Source organism: Mauremys mutica, chromosome 8 (assembly GCF_020497125.1).
Source record: "Mauremys mutica isolate MM-2020 ecotype Southern chromosome 8, ASM2049712v1, whole genome shotgun sequence".
Taxonomy (NCBI): domain Eukaryota; kingdom Metazoa; phylum Chordata; order Testudines; family Geoemydidae; genus Mauremys; species Mauremys mutica.
In genome coordinates this window covers 58,183,090-58,207,710 of record NC_059079.1, presented here as the reverse complement: position 1 = coordinate 58,207,710, position 24,621 = coordinate 58,183,090, and the positions used below count along the sequence as shown (strand labels likewise).

The following is a 24,621-nucleotide window of genomic DNA, read 5'->3' as shown; positions in this document are numbered from 1 at the left end:
GGCTCAACTTAAATGTATAGCCCAATTTAAAAAACATAGTCAGAGAACCAAGAGGCACCGTGGTTAAACAACAAAGTAAAAGAAGCAGAGGCAAAAAGGCATCCTTTAAAAACTGGAAGATAAATTCTAATGAGGAAAATAGAAAAGAGCATATACTCTGGCAAATGAAGTGTAAAAATATAATAATAATAATATGGCAGAAAATATCATATTGCTTCTATATAAATCCATGGTACGCCCACACCTTGAATACTGCATGCAGATGTGGTCAACCATCTCTCAAAAAAGGTGTATTGGAATTGGAAAAGGTTCAGAAAAGGGCAACAAAAATGATTAGGAGTATAGAATGGCTTCCATATGAGGAGAGATTAATAGGACTGGGACTTTTCAGCTTGGAAAAGACGCGATTAAGGAGGGATATGATTGAGGTCTATAAAATCAAGAGTGGTATAAGAGAAAGTAAATAAGGAAGCGTTATTTACTCCTCATAATACAAGAACAAGGGACCACCAATTGAAATTAATAGGTAGCAGGTTTAAAACAAACACAAGAAAGTATTTTTTCACACAATGCACTGTCAACCTCTGGAACTCCTTGCCGGAGGGTGTTGTGAAGGCCATTACTATAATGGGGTTCAAAAGGGAGCTAGCTAGATTCATGGAAGATAGGTCCATCAATGGCTATAAGCCAGGATGGACAGGAATGGTGTTCCTAGCCTCTGTTTGCCAGAAGCTGGGAATGGGTGACAGGGCACAGAGCACTTGATGATTACCTGTCTGTTCATTCCTTTTAAGGCATCTGGCATTGGCCACTGTCAGAGGACAAGACACTGGGCTTGATGGACCCCCTGGTCTGACTCAGTATGGCCAGTCTTATTTTCTGCAGTCCCCCCCTCCTGAAAATGCAGCTTCACCAAGACTAGGCTCCAGTATGATCTGAGGGTCTGCCGCTGCCCACCGCAGCATCTGCGCACCTTCCAGTGCCGCACGGAGAGACCCCGGGTCCCGCTACAGAGGGGCGAGCAGCTCCTCCTGCTGCCCTCTGGCGGGAGGGTCCCACCGCCCACGCTAAGAGCCGCCGCAGGCCACGCTGGCGTCGGAGGGGCCCAGGCTGGGGGGGGCAGACAGACGGCAGAACTGCGGGAACAAGGGCTGGAGCTAGGGGGGGCCCAGTCAGAGCGCGCGCACACGTGCCTCTCACGTGCTCCCTGCCCACCTTCCCCCCGCCCCCTCTGCCCCGCCCCCAACACGCACGCTGCTCCTTTGCCCCCGCTCCTCCTCTCTGCGCCGCCGGCGCTAGCCGGTATCAAGGGGGTGGGGCCTGGTTCTAGGACAGGCAGCCAATGAGAGGCGACGCTCGCCACTCCTTTCCTTTGCGCGGTGACGTAGCGGAGGAGTGGGGAAGGCTGGAGCGTCCCTTTCTCGCTCTCATTCACCCAACCGGCAGTGGCGCTGAGGCGTAGGGGAGTCGCGCGGACACACTCCCTGAGGACAAGGTGACGTACCCCGCCACCTGGGTCGGGCGCTCGTGGGGTCTGCGCGCTGGTTCTCCCGCTGCCGGACTGCTGCTGCGCGCGCTGACCTCGCCGGGGGCTCTCCGCCGGACGGGCCGGGCTCGGGGGGTCTGCCCTGCAGGGGCTGCGTGCGGACCGCCCCGCGCTGCGCATTCATCTCTGCCACGGCGCCGCGAGCGTCTTAGTTCAGAGGCTTTAATTGTTGGCTGCTGCTGCTGGGGGTCGCGGTCCCTCGCTGGTGTGGCAGCCTTGCTATGGGGACCGCCAGGCTGGGAGGGGGACGATCCTCGGAGCCCCAGGTCTGGCTAGGATTTGGCGGGGAGGCCCCCTGGCTGTCTAGAGGAGACTGGCACCGATGACAGAAGATTCAGCTGCCCTGATCTATGTGGAAAGGTTAAAAGACTGGAGATGTTTAGACTTGGGACCCTGGTAACGTTTTTTTTAATATTAAAGGCTGCTTTAAAGAGGACAGTGATCAGTTCTCTATGTCTGCCGAAGGTAAAGTGAGAAGTAATGGGCTTAATCTGCATCAATGGAGAGGTACCGGTAGTTTAGCTGTTAGGAAAACTTTCCAATTATAAGGATAAACATTGGAATAGGCTTCCACTGGTTATGGCAAAGAAGGGGATGGAAAATAACAAAAAAATACAAGTGTGAGGGGGTTTAGCCGCCTGCTGCTGCTCTTTAGTTATGTTGGTTTTTAATGTCAAGGTCTGGATTAATAGTTGTGGGTGCAGAAAGTCACTTGCCATTAAGTGAGGTAGGTGTAACATTAAATCCTCTCTACCAGAAAAGGTGAGGTGATTCTTGTGTCCGTATTATAGGTTGTTCTTTGTATTCTTTCAGACTTTCATGTGTGTCAAGGTGAAACTCAGAAAACAGTTAGCCCTGTCTGCTGCAGTGCATCTGAAAACCTCTGATTTATCTTAGCCTTGTTTTGTGATTGGCTCGGCTCTAAAGCAGATTAGAGAAGAGAGAGAATGTTTTCTTTTTTTGTTATACTGACACATTGACAGTTGCCAAATAGTGTGCCTTCTAATACTGAGGGTGCAGATTAAGACAGACTCCCCACAAGTATTATCCCATTCTCCCTGTGCAAAAATCTTTTATTTAATTTTGCATGATAAATGTCATTCATATCATCAAATCTATCTTAGGCAAGAGCTATATTTGTCTTTAAAACAAGTCTAGTGTATGTCAGTTAAACATACTGTACCTACAATACTGACTATTTTACTCTAGTTATATTCTTAAATTTACTTTTGGTGACCCACACCTTCCTATTTAACTTCTATTCCCCTTCCCCTCACTATCCCAAAGGCCCTTTGAAAAGGGATCTGGGGGTGGGTTTACCAGAGAAGAATGTGCAGTTCTTACCGCCTCTGTGGGGTTGAAAGTGCTACTGAGAAAGGTATCGAGCTTTGGGCCCACCTCGGATATTCCATGTGACACCGGACCTCTGAGACCCCCCTAGAACTTTGATTTTTCAGGGGGGAAATGCCTTCAGTACATTGGGGAATATGTGAAGTAAACACAAACTGGCTTTGCTGTGGGGTGATAGCAGCAACAGTGGTGTACAAAGCCTGCCCCTGTGGACTATGTCCTTTTCAACCAGTTGTCTGTCCAGTGCATTACATCTGGTACTTGGTGAGAAAATATAGTAATTCTTCCTCTAAGGTCATTTCCTGGGTTATGTAAATCTGTATTAAAGCAGTAATACCTGTCATATCAATGATTGTTCACACAAACTACCTGCTATTGTGTGTGGTTAACTGGGAAGGTTTTCTCAAATTTTTTTTTATAGTCCTTGATTATTTTATAGCTTGCAGTCTGGGGTGTCATCTCATAAGATAAACAGGACTAGGCCTGGTTAGTAGTAATTGCTATGGGGCTTCCAAGGAACATGTAGGTGCTTCAGGAAGTGATGCTGGTTGTTCAGTAGGTGGCATTCTTCCCTTTGTCTATACAGAAGCAGTGCCCAATGTGGTGTGGGGAGGAATGGAAACTGCTGCTAGATATAAAGTTTACAGAATCAAGAACAGTAACTGGTGCTGCTGTATCTTTAATGAGAAGTGAAGCTGAAGGCCTGACCACATGTGATTGAGAGAGATCCTGTTTCTTGCAGGAGTGTCAACCTTGGTTGTAGTGTTGGTACATTTTCTTAAATGGATATTGCCTTTCAATAGTGGGTGTAGTATGTGTGTTTATAAATATGCACACAGAGTATACTCTCATGGACTACAGAGATGTTTCGGATGCTTCTGGATGAGAAGCACTTAGATAAATGTAAGGAGCTAGTCTTATGAAAGAAAAGTGTGTGTGGTTGGTATTTTGGAAGCCCAGTCTGGGGCAGGGGCAACTTTAGGGAGCTTCATAGATTTCCATTTTGTTAGTCAAGAGTAGGGCAAGATGCCATTTTTCTCTTGGTGACTGTGGGAAATAACACCCCTCCCTCCCTTTAAAAAACAGGTCTACGTTTTGAATCTGGAGGTGGTGGTGCAGGAGTCTGTGTTAGTAATAATTCAGCCTTCAGCAATGGCCCCCTGCTGTTGGGTTTGGCGTGGTTTAAACAAACACGGTTCTCTCTCTTCCTGTTTCACTGTGGTTTGCAGCACAATCATTCATTTGCCTAAATAAGGCACAAGGTTTACTGAGGACTTGGGCTTTTTTTACAGGAAGGGGATTGTCTGGTATTCTCAGGCTACTATTCTCTTCCGTGATGCCAAAGTGAAATTTGAAAAAGCAGGGAGGGGAGGAGAGGAATCTCAAAACCCCCAAACCAGTGTTGAGAGACAGGTTTTGCTATATAAATTACCAGCAAAAATCATGTGAAAAATGAAGCATTTTAAAGGCTTCACTTGTGAAGTGACTATCCCAACACTGTGTTGGGAGCCCTGAGGATTCCTAGTTGCTTAAAATGAAGGGTTTGTGTATTGGAGGTGGTTTGGGAATGTGGGGGAATTAACTTTTACTGTCCTACTTACTGTCTAGTGTGGAGAGAAGGGAGGAGAAGGTATGGTTCTTAGTACAGGTTTTACTATGTAGATAGTTGGGATGGGAGAGGGGGTTAGCTTTGTTAGACTGCCAGTCCCATTTATCTGCTTTTTCTTTTTTTTTTTTTTCTCCCCACCTCCAGTGAGCAGTCAAAGGCAGGAAAAATCTAGCATATGTAATAGCTGAATAAATGCATCACGTCTGAGGCCTTTTGTTAACTAATTCTTTCCCCTCTTCTATGGTAGACTACAATGGTAGGTGAAGATTATACTTCCATAAGACACCGCCAGCCGAGTTCTACGGGACACGGGACCCCTGAGAAGAATGAAATGCAGAAGAGATCTGAGGCAGAGAATCCATTCCAAAACTCAAGCAATGGTGAGTTATTTCAGTAATGGTTCAGGGCTATCTGTACCTGCAACCCACTGTAGCCTGGCTGGGGTCATCTCCTCTCGGTGACAGGCCTCGTACCTTCACCTTTTTTAAGGAGGAATCCCACAATTCTCCCACTTTCAGACTGAATCCTGGGGTACTGACTGTGATTCTTCAGCAGGGCTGACTGGGCTGGAGCCTTCCTTTCAGGAGCTGTGACCAGTATGTGGATATGGTGACACAAAACCATCCTTTCAAAACAACATATTTTTCAATTTCGTACCAGGAACAAAGCAGAACAAGAGCAAAGGGTTATTAACACATGCATGTTATTAAGCAATCTACATGCATGTTTGTCTTACGTAAAGATTAGGGAGGCTTAGCCAGACACCCACACTTTTGGGGACTGCAGTTCAGTCTGCTTTCATGCCATCTTTAGGGGGCAGACCTTTTATCAGTCCCAAATGTTCTTTGTTTCCCTGTATCTCTTAACCTGGTCAGACTGGTTTGTGCAGCCTACCAGAGGCGAGGATGCAGCATATCATAGTTAATAGTCTTGGGTGTCTGCTAAGGAACTCCTGGCTGTGCTGCGGTCACCTTTCCTGTGGACACGGTGTCAAGTAACTCCTGGTGGAATTAATCCTGCTAGTCCTATAGCAAATGATGCAATAACAAATAGCTGGACACATCATGTTCATAAAATATCATGAGCGTCTCCCATACCTTTCACACTTTCTCATTGGCTTGATGAAGGGGCTTCTGGAGAGTTTGCACTTCATTTTTGGTGCAAGTGGTGGCACTTCACTGGAGCTTACTTGATGTGTGGGGGAGTAGGGAAAAGAATTCACAAGCTGGCAAAATAAGATTAATTACCCAGAAGTCAGTGTGAACTCCCCTGTCACCTTCCCCTAATTCCATCCTGTAGGAGAGGCTGGTTGATGGTGGAGTTTGAAGATTTCTTCTACCTCTGCAGGATGGTAGGAATAGCCCAATATCTGAGTTAGCTAAAGCAGTTTATTGTCTGAGTTTTGAGGGTTGGAGCGAACCTATGGAATTCAGAAGTTTTCAAAGGGCAAAATGGAAAAGTGAAGCACAAATAGCAAGGAATAGGATTCATTATTGGAAGACCAAACAATGAAAGCACCAATGGAACCACTAATAGGGTGGCTGTCCCACTCTGTTGGAGGGAATCTGTCCTCAGATAATCATCATCAGTAGTCTGCAGCTTTGAGGTCCTCTTCAACTCCTTGCTGCTGCTGGAGTGTTCAAATAGCTGTTGCTGTGAAAGATGCAGCCTTCCACCAGAGTCTAGTTCAGGGGTCTCAAACATGCGGCCCGCGGAGCTCTTCCCTGTGGCCCGCGGAGCTCCCCAGGGCCGCCCAGAGGGGGGGGCAAAGGGGGCAATTTGCCCCGGGCTCCGCAGGGGCCCCCAAGAGAAAAGCGGAGGCTCCCGCCTCCGCCCCTCTCCTGGAGCCTTCCCCCCCCCCCTTACCCCCCTTACCCGAGCGCGTCTCCGTCCGAGCGCCTGAGCCCCGCCCTGCTCCGAACCGCGTGGGGAGGGGGCGGGGCTGGGAGCGCGGGGGGGAGCGCGGCGCTCGGCGTGGAGCTCCCAGCCCCGCCCCCTCACCACGCGGCTCTGAGCGGGACGAAGCTCAGGCCTCGCCGGAGACGCGCTCGGGTAAGGGGGGGGGAAGCGGGAGCCGCCGGGGCCGGGCCGGGGCCTGGGTGGGAAGCGGGAGCCGCCGGGGCCGGGCCGGGGCCTGGGTGGGAAGCGGGAGCCGCCGGGGCCGGGCCGGGGCCTGGGTGGGAAGCGGGAGCCGCCGGGGCCGGGCCGGGGCCTGGGTGGGAAGCGGGAGCCGCCGGGGCCGGGCCGGGGGGTGGTGCAGGGAAGCGGGAGCCGCCGGGGCCGGGCCGGGGGTGGGGGAGGGAAGCGGGAGCCGCCGGGGCCGGGGCCGGGGGGTGGGGGAGGGAAGCGGGAGCCGCCGGGGCCGGGGCCGGGGGGTGGGGGAGGGAAGCGGGAGCCGCCGGGGCCGGGGCCGGGGGGTGGGGGAGGGAAGCGGGAGCCGCCGGGGCCGGGGCCGGGGGGGGGGGGAGGGAAGCGGGAGCCGCCGGGGCCGGGCCGGGGGGTGGGGGAGGGAAGCGGGAGCCGCCGGGGCCCGGCCGGGCCGGGGGGGGGGGGAGGGACGCGAGACCGGCCGGGGCCCGGCCGGGCCGGGGGGTGGGGGAGGGAAGCGAGACCCGGCCGGGGGGGGGGGAAGGGAAGCGAGACCCGCCGGGGCCGGGCCGGGGGGGTGGGGGAGGGAAGCGGGACCGGCCGGGGCCGGGGTGGGAAGCGGGACCGGCCAGGGTGGGGAAAAGAGGGACCTGCCGCCGCCGAAGCGCAGCCCGGTCTTCGGCGGTGGGGGGCCCCTTCTGTTCCGGGACCCGCCGCCTAAGTGCCCCACCGCCAAGCCACCAAACAGCTGTTGGTGGCGCTTAGCACTTTCCAGGAGGGAGGGGGGAGGAGCGGGGAGCCGCGCGCTTAGGGGAGGAGGTGGAGAAGAGACAGGGCAGGGGCGGGGCCTCATGGAAGGGGTGGATTGGCGGTGGGGCCAGGGGCAGCAAGGGGGCGTGTCAGTGATGCGGCCCTCGGGCCAATGCACTAGTCCTCATGCGGCCCTCGGGGTCATTTGAGTTTGAGACCCCTGGTCTAGTTAGAAGACTATACCTCATGCTATTGGATGATTTGGCCACAGTCATCCACTCCGTCATGGTTTCTAGGCTGGATTACTGCAACTTGCTTTATCAAGGCATGAGTGTTGTTTTAGCCAGAATGAAGTAGCCAGCCTGTTTTGGCAACACCGGCCACAAAGAACTAGTACTGCTAGTCACATTATTGTGGCTTCTTATAAAATTAAGTTAAAAGCTAATGTTCTCATTTTTAATTCCCTCTGCAGCTGTTTGTCGGCAAGTCAGCGAGTGCCTTTTTCCTTGACAACTATATCTTGCAAGTATACATGTTCCTCAGGTGCTTTGGAGCTGTCATCCTTGTAGTGAAATCTTTGAGTGGGAGTTGGGCTTTCTCTGCAAGAGGAGATGGGACTTTGGAATTTATTACCAGAGAAAATCATTGATCTTATAGGCTTCAGAATAGGCAATATTTCAGTTTCGCTTTCTCAAACAGAAAAGGGGTGGAACAAAAAGTGAAGTTAGAAGGAAGAGTTATAAACTTTATTTAAAACAAACAAACCAACAACAACCACCAGATTATCTAGGAGAAAGGAAGAGTGGAAAACTACAAGTGGCCTGGAGTTGATTCTTAACTCTTGGGTGGCTTTACTAATCTCTTTATTTCTGCTCTAGCTAGACTGCATTTGTGATGAATGCCTTTTTATAAATGAAAATTACAATTGATATTTTAAATAAGGCTTGCTGACTTAAATAATTAATCTAATTTAAATCAGTCTACCTTGCTTGGAATCCTTTTTTTTTTTTTTTTGTTGATCCATATTCCGGGAGTTTGCTTCAGCAAGACCAACCAATGTTGTATTCTCTGTGGAAATCAAATGCAGAGTTGCTCTTTCTCACAGGGATCAGGTAGGATCCAAACTAAGAACACTAGTTATTCTAGGATCTGTCTTTCTCTGCTTCTCTTGTTATGGCAAAATCAATGATATTTAGTGAAGGAAGCCTGAAGAAGACAGAAAAAGACACCTACAGTGGTAAGCTTCTCCTTAATCTAGATAATGCTGGCACTTTTTAGCTTGCCAGTGAAATGATCACATGAGTGTTGTCTGCAGTGTCTGAAGTTTTAATCTAATTCCTTTTTGGACAACAGCTCAATGAACTGTGCCCTCTGTGGCCTGCATGTACTTTTAAGTAGATCAGCTGAGTTATTTAGTTACTGTGAAGTCATAACATGCCTGCATTGGCTCCCTGTAAAAATTAGCTTAATTCAGTAAACAGTATTAGTAGTTATTAACGTATGTTGTGTATTGTAAATGGAGAACTTGTTAAATTGAATAGTATGGTAGCCTTGCACTGAAGTAATTATAGGTTAGTTTTACTTCAGGCAGGTAGTGTTCTATTTAGTAGTTGGTCTAAAAGACTGAGAATTGGGACTAAGATCTCATCTGACTTCTGCTACTGACTTGGTGTGTGACCTTAGACAAATCATTTAACCTCTAGCTGTTTTCCCCCTTTGTAAAATAAGGATAATTTGTCTGTCTGCCTCAGTAGTGAGGTGTAATATTTTGTTAAGTGCTTTCACCCAGGATCTGAAAGGTGTCTTACAAGTGCAAAGTATATGTCAAAGCCCATGGGCTATTCTTGAATTATATTTTCCAGTTGAAACACTAAATGTTTCTAGCCATGTGCATTGCATCATGTACCTATAAAACACCTGCTTGAATTGTGCACTTAGAGGGCTATCTCACTGTCCTTTGTGTGTAAAGATGGTTTCCACACATCTTCACATTACGAAGTGGCTGGAGGCTGCTTGACATATGCCTGGGGGTTTGCAATACACGAGACTGAACTTTTGTAAGTCTATTGTATGACTTCTGAATGGAAGGCCCTATTCAGAGAAGTGGCATTCCAGGAGTGGCAACCTGACTGCAGACACTTTGTTGGAGAAATCCATTTTACCTGTGTGCGGTTCTTTTATTTGATTTCCTTGTATAGTGTGAGGGTTTCTCCCATATTAGGTCATCTAAACCCTCAGAGGCTTGTCTCTGACATGCTTCTTTCTCTGTTTTTCTGCAGCTGGGGACATCTTGTCCTGTCATTCATATATTGAGCAATTATTTGGCCAATAGTAACATCTTGCTGAATTCTTACTACTTAATGACAACCACATGCAGTGGCTTCTGGTCTTTGCATCATGATTAAAAATGTTCCAGTCTTAATATTATAGTATGTAACTTCAGGCAACTCCAGAAGATTTTAGTGTGGTTCTAGTCTGTAATAGAACTATATAAAAAGGCCACCTCTTTACTCAGCTGATCTGTTCCTTTTATGAACTCATTCATAATTGCTGACTTGAGTGGTTAAAAAATATTTACTGCTTTTTGAGAAGCCTTGTTAATGTTGCAGAGCCAACACATTTGGACTAGCTAGAGCAGTGGTTCTCAACCTGGGGTACATATACCCCTGGGGATATGCAGAGGTCTTCTAGGGAGTACATCAACTCATCTAGATATTTGCCTAGTTTTACAACAGGCTACATAAAAAGCACTAGTGAAGTCAGTACAAACTAAAATTTCATACAGACAATGACTTGTTTATACTGCTCTATATACTATATGCTGAAATGTAAGTACAGTGTTAATATTCCAATTGATTTATTTTATAATTTTATGGTAAATATGAGAAAGTAAGCAATTTTTCAATAATAGTGTGCTGTGACACTTTGGTATTTTTATGTCTGATTTTGTAAGCAAATAGTTTTTAAGTGAGGTGAAACTTGGGGGTACGCAAGACAAATCAGACTTTGTACCCCTTTCAGAAGTCTGGAAAGGTTGAGAGCTTCTGAACTAGTCTTGCATACGACAAACACTTTTGGTAGATTCCCATAACAGAAACAGGTTACTTTTTTTTTTTTAAAAAAGTCCCTAATTTTGTGAAATCCAAATTTTTTTCACCAGCTCAGGTGTTGAACAAGAAGAAAAGAGCCAAGTTTAATTTTCAGATGGAGAGTTGTTTACACAGAAATGGCACTCTTAAATATCATCTTTAAAGGTGCTTTACAAAATATAAGCCCACTTTAAACCTTTTTATGGAACTATCATATTTATTTTGTCTCTCAAAGAAGATCCTGCAAGTTTGTTTGCTAGTCTCGTTGATTAGGTTTTTTCCCTTTAATTAGCACCCTACCCTATTTTAAAAGTCAGTATCTAGGCGTTCTTAATTTCTGCTATGCTAACATAATTTACAGTTTTGCAATGAGAAGATGTTGCAACCTGTAAGTCATTTAAGTATGACTTCCCTTGTGTGTAGATCATACATTTCAGTTCCAAAGAGAGGCCCATATTAAATCAATTTTTATGACCCCTGCTCAAACATCCTTTCCTCACTTCAGACTGATCATCATGTGAGGGTTCTTCCTCCAGTCAAATGTTCCTTGTGAGTAAGCAACAATTTATGTAACAGAAAATAAATGAATTGTCCCCTTTTTCTGTACACACGTATTTGTACGTTGACTCACTTCTATAATTTTTTTGAGCAGTGTTAATCAGGAGACTGAGTTCTTGGTGTAGTTTTTATTTGTTTTAAGAGATTGGATTTCCAGGGCAAATCACAATTTAGCTATTCTACTTTTTTATTTTAACTTTTTAGTACATTTACATTTATGTAGTCAATGTACATACTCTAACATGAGACAACATGAGATAACAGTGAAAATGACTGTTTTGGATATTTAAATTCTGTTAAGACAGTTTCTGGGTTTCTCTGTTTCTAGCCCAGAGTCTGTGGGTCCCTCTTTCTTGATGATTCTTGGATTTGCTGATCTCTCTCCAGTGGTAATCCACATTTTGTATGCTGATGGTCACGTTGTTAACCACCACTATATCAAACTCACTTCCCCTCCTACTCATTATTCTTAGCAGTTCTCCTTTAGTGTTACTTTAGTATAATTCCCCCTTAGTTAATAGAGCTGGTTGAACAACTTTCAAAATCATTCACCAAAAAGGATAAACTTTTTTCACAGAAAAAAATCTTTTTTTTGACTAGTTGTAATATTTGTAGTTTCTAATTAAATGATCTAACAGTAAAATCTATGCTAAATTCAAAGCTGTGACTTAATAGTAAACTTCTCAATTTTTTTCCTTGTGTGCTCTTGGTCAATTTTAGACTAATGTATAGTAGGTTGCGAGAGATAAGGGAGAGAATTGGCTTTTTGGCTACAAACATCTATTTACTCTTCTCTCCTCTGAATCTTAGTCAAATTATCTCTGAAATCAGAATTGCCTGCATTTAATAATGCAATCATCTTAAATGCTGGGCTAAGTCTTATGTTGTAGAAGTGGGGAAGTTGCCTAGCAATCAGAAAATCTCTATTTTTGGTAACTTTGAGCAAGTCGATCGTGACATATTTGCAGTAAAATCAAGTAGTGATTGTGGCACTGACCGACCAGGTGCCAGCTCATGCCAAGGCCCTTAGACCTCACTGAACACTGACAAATGCATAGTTGGACACCTGTCTGTCTCACCTGCATATTAATATTTGTATTAGATTTATAGAGATGGGTTTAGTGTTTGGACTTTATGAAATGTTTGTGAGTTGCTACATCCATTAATCTCACTTACAATGTCTAAACCACGTTATAAGGTAATATTTAAATGTTTGCTTTGAAACTGGAAATCCTCAGAGTCAGGAGAGAGGCATTATCGAGTGTGAAATACTAGTTCACCACAAGCAGAGCTGGATCCAGGCACCAGCAAGGGAAGCTGTTGCTTGGGGCGGCCAATAGAAAGGGGTGGCACGTTCGGGTCTTCGGTGGCAATTCGGCGATGGGTCCCTCACTCCCTCTCGGAGGGAAGGACCGGCCACCAAATTGCCGCTGAAGAATGAAGCAGCACAGTAGAGGTGCCGCCAATCGCGGTGTTATTTTATTTATTTTTTGCGTCGCTGCTTAGGGCGGCAAAAAAGCTGGAGCCGGCCCTGACCGCAAGAGATGTATTCTGCCCAGCAAAGGAAGGCCTATAGACACTAGACAAACCATTGTGGAACATCAGTGGATAGGGGACTTTGCTCCCCCTCACACATATGGAGAGGGGATGTGCACAAACCCTCGTCCCATCACAGCTTGAACTCTGAGAGAAGGGAATAAAATCTCAGAGCTGGAGGATCTGTATCACTATGGTGCTTTGAATTTGGAGAGGGCAGTATTTCTAAAAATAAGCAAGGGATCCCCAAGCTGCTTAGCCTTAAAGGACCTATAGAGGTTGTACATTACAGCAGCTTCTGTTATTTTTTTGAAGCCAAAGACTGTAACTCATTTGTGTGTTTACCTGCTTTAACCTTGTAAATAACATTTTTATTTTTCCTAGCTAATAAACTTTTAGTTTAATCTAGGATTTGCTACAAGTGTTGTCTTTAGTGAGAGATCTAAAGTACATTTGACCTGGGGTAAGTAACTGGTCCTTTGGGACTAGGAGTAACCTGAATATAGTTCCAATTTTTGGTGTAAGGGACCATCTACCAGAAAGGCAGGCATGGCGGTGTGGCAAGATAGACTGGAGTGCCTAAGGGGACTGTCTGTGACTCCATCTCAAGGCTGTTAGAGTGCTTGAGGAGTTCACACTTGCTACTTTGTTGGTGAAATCTAATCATAGACCACACAACCAATTGGGGGTTTTTGCCCTGGTTTGTAATAAAGCATCCTGAGGTTGGCACCCATGTTCGTGAGATTGACAGTGGTGCAAATGCATTCTGTGGTGTTAATCATCTCTACCGGGTGTCTTAGTTCACATCACAAGGCCACTAAATAAACAGGTGCCATCTGTTGATTGTTCACTAGGCCAAGGATTCAGATATCAGCCATGTTATAAACAGACTTGTTGGGAGTGCTTGCATGGTGACTGCTGTTGATATGAGGCTCTAGCCAGTACTATCAACTCTCATTTTCAAGATAACCAAATTCACCTCACTTAAAATTCAAAATGAAGAACTAAAAACCTTTCTTTAACTTTATTATAGTGCTAGAGTTGCAGTCCCCTCAAAAGAGGAACTTGTTTTAGATTAATTTTTCTTAACCACCTCTTATTTAATATGAATGTCAAAACTACTACCCATCATTAAAGCATTTGCTTTTTTAATAAGTTGAACAAATACAGTGTTTTGCATACGGTTATGTATTCAAACTATTTGAATGGAATAGTGTAGATTGATAGGGTGTGGACTTAGTTAGGTATTCTAGCAGTTTCCCATTTTTGTAAAGATCATAAAAAGATAAAACTTTCTTTTGACCATACAACAGAGATTTTTATTCTGTGAATCTGGTAACAAGGTATGCTTTAATGCAATGCTATTATGTACATCTGTTTGAAAATAAAACCTCTTTTAGTCAAAGGGTAGCTGTCATGTCTTATAACCAACTGTAAATGGAAAAAGACTTTGCCATAACAACTGATGCAAAACCTGCAGACATATCTCCACTGCTACGATGATCAATACCCCCCACAACACAGCTTTCAAGATCCACTGGTCCTACACGTATCAATCACAAAGTGTGGTATACCTCATCCAGGGCACTAAATACCCTAGTAATACTATGTGGGTGGAAATCAGACAGTCACTACACTCTTGAAAGAGCTCCCAGGGAAAAACGATAGTGGTTTTTTATCACCTGTGGACAAACATTTTTCACAAAACAATCTTACCTCTGTCCTTGTCCTCAAAGGAAACCTGCACAACACTTTCAAAAGGCGAGTTGGGAGCTTAAATCCATAACTTAGCTAGATATTTAAAATGATGGTTTTACTAAATATGCTCGATTTATGGCTTATTACAAGAATCTGAAACCCACGAACCCCCACCGCCCACACCTTGAATGGTGTCTCACAATATGTGGAATTACTTATACTGAACAATGTGTTCCATCTGTGATGCTCTTAGTATCTTTCCCAAACCTGAAGAAGAGCTTGCCTCTCTCACCAACAGAAGTTGGTCCATTAAAAGCTATTACCTCATCCACCTTATCCTCTAATATCGTGGGACCAACATGGATACAACAACACTACAAACAACAATGAGAAAAAGTTGTATTACAACACAGTATACTTCTGCACTCCTGTTACAACTATAAAAAGTTCTCCCAAGCATAATTGATGAGCCACTAACTCTTATTGTTCCTTCAGTTCTCTTCATATGCTGCTGTTTCTGGATGCCTGTTATATTGGGTGTAACAAGTTTCTGGTGTTAAGTTCTTCATGTAAGTGGCAAGGCTTTAAATACAGGATGACAAGCATTAAAATGAATGTGAAAGTCACAAATTCAGGCACCGAAGAGATGATTTTTTTTTTTAATGGGGTGGTTATAATAGGCCTCCCCTTAGCAAGATACGCTATTAGGCCAATGTTTATTTTTCTAGATACTTGTTTGTGGATTTGGTGGGGGGGGGGAGGGGAGGTGGTTCAAGATTTGTTTCTACTGAAGTCTTTAAACCTGTTTGCTAAGAATCTTTTGTTTAAAAAGAAACTTGCGAAGTGCTCTTTACTTAAAAAGGTAGCAACATGTAAAGGCCTCATTGTTTGGAGGGTTGTGTGCTGCTAGTGCACTACTATTCCATATCTACCTAGGCATTCTGAATTAGTTGCAAGATTAGGATGAGAAAACTACAGAAAAGGTCCACACAGACACATGTGGCCTTCTAAAGGTTGTTTATCACTGTTTCAGGGTTGGCCAACTTTAGGGACCTTGGCAAGACTTATGTAGTTGCAAACAAAAAATGTTCCAAAAGCCAGTATGTTATCAGTTGTTCCCATCCTTTACCATTTAGCGTCCTTACTCCCAATCCAACTGTTGGGATATTGTGTTCCTTAGTGAGTGATAACCAGAAACGGGCACTGTGCCTAACAGGAAACACAACTCTTGCATAGCAAGGCCTTGGTTATTCCATTATGTAAATGCCAGAACAACACCTCCCATCTGTTTTGCTCCAACATATTATAATATAATACTCTAAATATTTACATTTCCGTTTGCAATGAACTGCTTCAGTTCTCATAGGAGAACAAGGGTCTAAATCAACACTGTTCTTTGTGTGCAACCTTATAGTAATATACCTGCGTGCATACATAATAGAGGGGAAGATTTCTAGTAAGATAAGGGTGTCTATAAATATGGATAACATTTGAACTCTGTCCTTTAAGCATAGTGGTAAACATTAAATGGTGTATGGCTCTTTGAGTGCTGTATCTTTGCCTCAGCTCGTCGTAAATATGTATAGGCATCTTGGTGTTGTTTTTCTTACCAAATTGTATTTCCAAACTGCCCTTCTGCAGGGAATCTGTTGGTAACAAGAAAGTGCAAAAGACAAACCAAGATCTGCTGGGATCTGGTCATCTTGTTGTGGCACAAGCTCAGTCCATTGCTTCTTGCAGTCAGTGTGACTTGTTACTTAGATCGTTAGCTCTTTGCCACAGGAGCCTTCTTTTTGTTCCATGTGTGCATAGCAGCTACAACAGTGGGGTCCTGGTCCACAATTGGGGCTCCTAGGTGCTGTGATAATTAAGGCTAAGATTATGTGTCTTACTAAAAATGTGAAAGTCAGACAGGTCATGGGCTTCTGTGATTTTTTTTCTTTTTCTTTATTGCCTGTGACCTCTCCATGACTTTTATTAAAAATATGCATGACAAAATGGGGAGCTCTGGGATCCCTACACCACCCTGGGGCCCCCAGTGCAGACCTGTGGGGTCCCCCCGCTGCCCATGGCTCCCAGCTTGGGGCATCTGTGCCACTCGTGGTGCCTGGAAGCTCCCAGGGCACCCCCGTGATATCTCAGAGCTTGGGGGGGGTCCCTACAGTTCTCAGCCATCATGGGCTGTGGGGAGACCCTGCAGCTCCCAGATGCCATGAGCTCAAGTCACAAAGGTCTCTGGAAGTCACTGATTCGTAGCCCTAATGATAATACAAATAAATGACATTCTGAAGATGACTCTAGGTTATGGTTAGCAATGAGCAAAAGTAAGTTTCCCAAATCTAGCAACTTCTAATATGAAGATGCAGCTGGTTTGTCACCTGACTAATTTAAACTCCTGGGGTTAACTCTGACAAGTATATGTGCATTTGTTCTCTTGCTTGAATCAAAAATGTGGCTCCTGGTGAAACCTTAAAAATATGTATTTGTTTGAGATGGAGGGAGAAGACTTGACACTTGCGAAGTTACTGGGTGCTTGGGTTTCAGCAGCTGTGTTTAATAAAATCAGAATCCACATAAAACACCAAAATGCTCCTTTTTTGGCTTCTAAACTTCCTACAGCTCAGTCAGTCCTGAGCTTAACGGGGCCCTTGGCTTATCAGAGAGAAAGTTAATGGTAAATCCAATTTCTATGAGCTGGGTATGCTGTTCCTCCTTTTCTCTTCATGCTTCTGGGCATGTGTGTTGACCATGTCATATCTATTGAAAACATAACTGTTAAATATTTGCTTTTCCTCCTTTAGGTTGGGTTGATGTTGACCATGGGATAACAAAGAAAATGCAGCTAACAGCAGAGGCTGAGGTAAATATTTTTTAACATTTACTTGGGGGGGGGGGGGTCCAGACTCCTGGAAAACATGAAACATATTTTTTGTGTGTGTTTGTCTATGGTTAGTTTAATGCTCTGTAATGCCATCATTTCAGACATGGCTTAGGAGTAGTGGTTTTACACAAGCCTTTATTCTTCCTCTTTTCCCCTACCTGTTCCTGTGCCCCCTGTACAGCATCTCTGTCAAAATATAAACTCGGCTGTTTGTTTTTCTTTCTCAGCCTGTGTTGTACTTGGGCCCCAAGAGGTTAATTCTACAAATAAGCATGTGAACTTTGACACCTGTATCCAAATTGACTGACTGGCTTTGGCTGTATTACCCCTTAACAGTACAGCTGGGACTGCTATTTTGGCAATCTGTAGTTTTAATGTTTAAAGGAAAAAGTTCCTCATGGTACCATCCAGTGAATGGGCTACTCACTGCCTGGTATTCTTGCCTGTTGCTATGGAGCCAACTAAGACACTTTCTCCCACCCTTTTCAGCAGGGAGTCCTGCACTCCTTCAGCAGCCAGAGGTGACTCTCCTAGTGCAGACAAGGTTGTGTTGTCCATAAATGTGTGTGAGCAGGAGATGCAGACAGTCTGTGGGTTCTAATTTCTAGAGGATTGTGGTTGCCATTATTCTTGTTAAGACAAAGAAGGAATTTCCAAACCTTTCCATGCTATTCTGCAAGGGTGCCCTGTTCCCATGCTAAGTGGGGCAGCATTGAGTTCCACTCTTCATCCTAGCAACGAGTTTTCTTTTGTTTGCATGTTCTTCAGGACACACTGTGCCTTACTCACACCTTCTATTAACATCACAAGTGTTCCACAGCAATGACCTGTAATTTCACAGTCTTACTTGATGCCAGAGAACGAATAACTCTTAGAAAGAAAGGTGAATGCCCTTGCCTTGGAGAAATACCATTTCGCAGTCTTGGTATTATGGCTAGTGGGTGGTGAACACACAGTTTCATTATACGATAGGGGTAACTAGAGTGGATTTAAAGGCATTGCACAAGAGGGGAAGATGCCTCTCTATGCATTTTGGTGCACTAATGTGGCCAAGTTTAGGATTTCAATGAAATGAACAGTTTTGATGCTTTAAAATGCTCTTGGCAATTGGGAACTCTCTTGACTTTTTTTTTATTCATTCATATATACACACATACGCGCGCACACACACAAAAAGGTAAATGCAGTTGGCATCTGACTCTGATGATGAAAATGAACATGCGTTGGACCGCATTCTTTGGCTCGTTATCAAGCAGAACCCATCATCAGCATGGAGGTATGTCCTGTGGAATGGTGGTTGAAGCATGAAGGGACATATGAATCTTTAGTGCATCTGGAACATAAATATCTTGGGACGCCGGTTACAGCAGTGCCAAGCGAATGCCTGTTCTCACTTTCAGGTAACGTAAATAAGAAGCAGGCAGCATTAAGTCCTGAAAATGTAAACAAACTTGTTTGAGCAATTGGCTGAACAAGAAGTAGGACTGAGTGGACTTGTAGGCTCTAAAGTTTTACATTGTTTTATTTTTGAGTGCAGTTATTTTTTGTACATAATTCTACATTTGTGGTTCAACTTTCATGATAGACATTGCACTACAGTACTTGTATTAGGTGAATTGAAAAATACTACCTTTTGTTTTTTACAGTGCAAATATTTATAATATAAAATAAAGTGAGCACTCTGCACCTTGTATTCTGTGTTGTAATTGAAATCACTATATTTGAAAATGTAGAAAACATCAGAAAATATTTAAATGGTATTCTGTTATTGTTTAAGTGATTGTGATTAATTTTTTTAATAACTTGACAGCCCTATTTTTTTGCATATAGCGTGAGGGAGATGGGGAGCAAATTTCCTGCCACAGCTTAGCTTTGTGACATCATCAGCAAATATGGTGGTGATAGAAACTGATGGGCTACAGAAAGCCCTCTAGCTTACACAGCTTATTGTGGGGTGAATTCTGTTCATGGGAAAATATGGCAGCAAACAAACTTGGGAGCAATTAAATATGAGCATGGAACATAAACTTTTATTAGCTGTCAACCACACTTAACCTGTGTGCAGCCACAGCTTCAATGCGACACTATGTAGCTGTATAAAAAGGGGTCAGTTTAGCAATCTCGAAGACCCTAATTCAGGAAAGCATTTAAGCATGTAGTTAATGTGCATTCCTGAATCGTGGCTTAAAGCAGAGGACTCCAAATTGTGGGGTGCGACTGGGGCCCGGGCCAGCCCCCATGGGGGGCAGGAAGGGAGTGCCACCCATCTCAGCTTCTGGCCTCAGCCCCCTTACTCCTGTTCATGCTGCTCCCTCCCCCACAAGCCGCAGACCTGCTTCTGAGGGCGGAGGGAATAGCAGTAAGTGGGGGCACGACCCTGAAAAGTTTGGGAACCACTGGCCTAAATTAAGATTCAATTGCTTATGGATGGAGGTGCACACAAGAAGACAACATGCACAGGCTAATTACCGATTATCACTTTTTCAAATTTTTGAAAATTTAGAATTTAAACTAACAGCAAATTCTTATCTCTCTTAGGGTTTTATACTGCTACCTATCACCATAGCGTCTGTGTACTTTCCATGTAAAATCAGTAGCAAAATCCTTAGCAGATTTTTTGTGGAGCCTCTGATGCTGCTCTTTTCTCAGTGTGAACTATTGTTGGAATCTAAACTTGGGTCCAAATTTTCAAATGCAGGAGCTTTGAGTTGAATCCCTAATTATAGATTTAGGCCCTAATAAGTACATGTCTTTGAGGTGCCTAAATCCCACTGATTTGAATGAGAGTTGTGGATGCCCAGCACTCTTGAAAGTCAGGCATTTTTTATTTAGGTGTCTAAATCTATGGTCTAAGATCTGAACACTTTGTCCTTTCCTAAACTGTAAACTCTAAGCAGGACCAATGCACTCTTCTGTCACTCGGTTAGCACTGCGATTGAGCACAGTGATGCTTGGCTGATAGTAAAACAACTAAAGCTGGTAAGGCTAGAAAATATCACTGAAATAAAAGTTTCTGGCAACAGTTGGGAGCTAAGCTGTGAGGATGGAGGCCCACCTACCTCGAGGGTCTGGTCAGAGCAGTGGAAAGTCTGTTCTCTTCTCTCTGCTATCATTCAGTTTGTGATTGATGCTTTTTATGGCACAGCATGGCTCCCACAGAGAGAGACTTCCCCCCTTTTGTTAAAGCTCAGGTTCCACAGTAAATAAGACAATTATTCAATGATATGATTCTCTTGTCTAAAACTCTGTGGTGCATGTGACTGGAGATCTGACTAGCTCTCTTAACTGTAAGTGATTTATTAAACACTGTGCCCAAATAAATGGGCTTTGGGAAGCTATTGGCTGAGAGAGAACTCTGAACCTGAGACTTCAGGACCTAAAACACTGTCCTTTTTAGTAAAAGAAACCAGTTAATATCTATCTAGTTTGTAACAAATGTTTCTCTTTATTTGTTTTAAAGTTTGACTTTATTCAGGTTTTAGCCAAGGGCTTCAGCTTTGTCAGCAACCTGGATATGCACAGCAGAAGCCATTGAATAAAACTCTGCCAACCAATACCACACAATGACTGTTCCCTGTTCTGCGTATAGGGGAAATCTCAGACACTGTGGTGGAAAATGATCTGATAATCGCTGTTGATCCATGTTAGTTAAAACATTAAAGTGTATTTGGACTACAGAAGGAATCCTTCAGATAAATAATACAGAAATGAGTATTAACTGTGGTTCAAAACTCAGTTTGAAGTCATGCTTCACATTTGGCAGTTAGAAACTGCAACAAACACTTTAATTGTTTGAGAGAGTGCTTAATTTTCATATTTATAGATCCAGTTTTTCTGGACTAGTTGATTCACCACTGAGAGACCCAGCAATGTTGGGAGGAGGCAGAGGCTGCTACCACAGCCACTTTATAGACAGCTGGCAGCTCCATAAGCAGACAAAGAAATACTCAGTGTAGTGAGCAGGAGAGTGAGTAATAACTTGAACTCTGCTTGTTTGTTCCATGGCCTTAAAGCTTTTTAACCCCTTCACTTTTGGATCCATAGCAGCATTCCATTGACATGTAAAGCACTGTGTGCTCCCTAGAGCACTGGACTGGTTAAACCTAGCTTGTTCCATTTCCCACTTGTTCGCTCTGGAACACTGGTGCCTAATCATGAATTGCACCTGAAGGAACAGCAGGAGACTCCTGATGTCCCATTTAAAGAGATTCACACAGTAGGGGAGGGATGTAGTACTGATATATACAGCATTTAAACATATTTTATTCTTTACTTCATAGTTTCTTTGCTTTCAATAAATTTGTATTTACAGAAAGCTTTTTTCCAATCACAGCTGCTTATTTCTTTGGTCCTACAGGGAAGTCATAATGCTGAATCTCTCACATTACAATTTTTTTCATGGCTATAAATAATATCCCTATTGAATGATGCCTTTCTTCCAAGATTAAGCACAAGGAAGATCTTATGTAAAAGTAAATAATCAATAATGGCAAAGGGACTATTGATAGTTAGTTGAGAAAATAAATATAATTTGTCTGCAGGGCCACAGAACTGGGGTTCTCATAGGTTGTGGATAGGAGAATATTGGGTGGCATGGGGATGGGGGGGCAGTATAAGACTCAGTTATAAACCTCTTCCCTCCCCCCCCCCCCAATCAGTGTAGAGTGTGTCAGTGTCGCCATCTTTCCATTTTATTTAAAATATAGCCATTGGAGTTCTGAGATCTGGTCCTCCCTGACCAGCCATTACAGTAGAGTAGGAAAGCTGCTGGAGATCATCCTTTACAAAAGAGTCTCAAAACTGCGATGCTGCTTTTCCATCATTCCAAGGTGTGGAGGGCAGTTGATCAACCTGGTATTAAATCCATATGAAATAGATCGTTGCGTACTCCAGGGACTATAGATTTAGTCTGATGCAGAAAATTGTCCTCAACATGCTATCTTTCCAGCACCCTTAAAGGGCCAATAGACCTCCCTCGTGCAAGTACTCTCACTACCAGCTAGCCCCGATCCAAACATGTGCCTTCCCCAGCTGTCTAGATGACCTTTCAGGAAGTAGATGGAAGACCCCTGTATCTTTCCTAGGCCAGTTGGTTTATTAGTGGGGAAGGAGGTGTAGGGAATTACTGGAGCAGTATCGGGACTTGTGGGGAGCTCACAAGAGCCTCAGTATCGGAATTTCCATCATCTTCCTGTATGCCCCCTACTAATGAGCTGGCTGGCACTGGCAGAATCAGCCAGATTCCTTTTCTCCAGCTCACTGATGCGTTGAGGTGGAAAGAAAGCGGGCCAGAGCTTCACATGCACTAACTGGGTGCATGGGGTGGTGCTTGCCTGCATTTCAGGAGGGAGAGAGAAGTTCTGCTGCTCCTTTAATTTTGGGAGTAAAGGAGGTACATGCTGAGGACTCAGGGCATGCATTGGCTTCCCACTGGAAAGCTTTTCTAATACCTTCCTCTGCCTTGTGGCCTATGGGGCAGACTTGGGAGAAACAGCTACTGCAAGACCACCTGCCTAGGCTCCTGCTTTCCTTGTCCCTAGTGACACTAGTGAATCATCTAAGTGTGTGGGAGGGGGTTGGGAAATGTGAGAGGTGGCAGTCCTCAGGAATGAGGAGTGGTGCCATAACGCACCCTGCCCTTGGAGCTGACACTTCTCTGGTGCAGTGCCAGGGTACATTTTATTTGACTTTGGTAACCCTCATGAGGACTCTTTCCTTGTCCCCCATCCCTTGCTCCTTGGGGAATGGAGAAGGGGATGTAGTGTATTATAAAGGACTATTCCTGCTTTCTGTACCAGCAGGAATCCCATAACGACTCCTACTCTTCTGGCTTTGGTTCTGATACTTTGCTTTAGCATTCTGGTATCTATAGTCGTCTCAGCCATAATCCCTGCTCAACTAAATCCTCGTCTTACCCTCTGCTTCTTTGTTCCCATGGTGGTTGCTGAGCAAATATTTTCAATAAGCTAAATATTAACAGTTGCAATTTGTTTTGAGCAGAGCAGTGGACAGATCTTTTTTTCCGAGTGGAGAGTAGGAGACTCGGAGACTCTTCAAGAAACAGGCAGAGCTGTCTTATAATTTTATTTATAATAAAATATTTTTTTTAGTGCACCATTATTTTCATACGATCACATCTCGACTCTTTCACAACTGAATGTCTGAGTCTTAAGCACAATGTACACTTAATTGACTGGATTTATTTTCCTTTTTATTACACATTACTAGTCTCTAAGAATGCATTTCCCTAGATATGTGGTATTTTGGTAAAGAGGGCCCTCAAAGTGAAGAAAACATCTACCCAATTTCTGCTTTAGGATGTAAGAGAGGGCTTATTGCTTATTAGTATTTCATGCCTTGCCTTGTCTAACCTGTCGTCTTTTCATGGAATCTGGATAACTGCAGAACTAGTAGCATTATGGTATCATGAGGAACAAGGATGAATCATGAGCAATTTGGGTGGTGGTAGGGGGATGGGGAAGGATGTTTTTTAAAAATCTGTCCAACTCAAAACACCTGGAAAAATAACTGGGAGAAAATCTCTGTGTAAGATCCAAACGCATGTAGCCCTACAAGAGTTCCAGTTGTTAGCTTCTCCAAAGAGTCCTTTGATCTTCTCTTGTCTGTTGTTTCTCTCTGTGTTCCTGTTCTAAGGTAAAGAATCAGGAGAAACTTTCAGGCTTTCATTACACATCATAAAGAAGCAAAAAAGCATGCTCATGACGTTTACTGATCTCAAAGGTGAGCTGCAACAGAAAGTTGGTTACTCAGCTTTCTTTTTCCTAGAGACCATGTGATAATGTCCCAGGTAAAAGTTGTACCTCTCAAAAGTACCAGCTGTGACATTGCAATTATCTACTTTATAGTGAATTTCAAGGTATCTTAGAAAGGGAAAATAGAGAAGCTCAAAGAAAGATTATTAAATTTTAGAAGTTCATCAGTGGAATGATTATCAGCTAGCTATTCCAATGACAGAAAATAACAAAGTGGACATCAAATAATACCTAGAAATTTTTCTTTACAAGACATTTTCCTTGTGTTTCTCTTCCTGGCAGCACCCCAAAATGGGGTGACTCATTCTAGGACACTCCTTATAACAAAAGAATGGCCATACCGGGTCAGACCAAGGGTCCATCCAGCCCAGCATCTTGTCTGCCGACAGTGTCCAATGCCAGGTGCCAGAGGGAGTGAACCTAACAGGGAATGATCAAGTGATCTCTCTCCTGCCATCCATCTCCACCCTCTGACAAACAGAGGCTAGGGACACCATTCCTTACCCATCCTGGCTAATAGCCATTAATGGACTTAACTTCCATGAATTTATCTACTTCTCTTTTAAGCCCTGTTATAGTCCTAGCCTTCACAGTCTCCTCAGGTAAGGAGTTCCACAGGTTGACTGCACTCTGTGAAGAAGAATTTCCTTTTATTTGTTTTAAATCTGCTGCCCATTAATTTCATTTGATGGCCCCTAGTTCTCATATTTTGGGAACAAGTAAATAACTTTTTCTTATTCGCT

At 44.0% G+C, this 24,621-nt stretch overlaps 1 protein-coding gene across 3 annotated transcripts in view; it reads left to right on the top strand.

Annotated features, from left to right (window-relative positions):
* The first annotated feature begins 1,360 nt into the window (after positions 1–1,360).
* SOAT1 (sterol O-acyltransferase 1) overlaps positions 1,361–24,621 on the top strand; it is a 45,321-nt gene continuing 22,060 nt past the window's right edge. Inside the window, exons 1-3 of one of the 3 annotated variants that reach the window (XM_045026746.1) lie at positions 1,361–1,495; positions 4,753–4,885; positions 17,026–17,084. In XM_045026746.1, coding sequence (XP_044882681.1) covers positions 4,759–4,885; positions 17,026–17,084 — 186 coding nt within the window. In that variant the 5' untranslated portion in view covers positions 1,361–1,495; positions 4,753–4,758. Of the gene's footprint in view, positions 1,496–1,712; positions 2,012–4,752; positions 4,886–17,025; positions 17,085–24,621 lie in introns of those variants that run through there. The other 2 variants (XM_045026744.1, XM_045026745.1) reach the window with 2 other exon arrangements.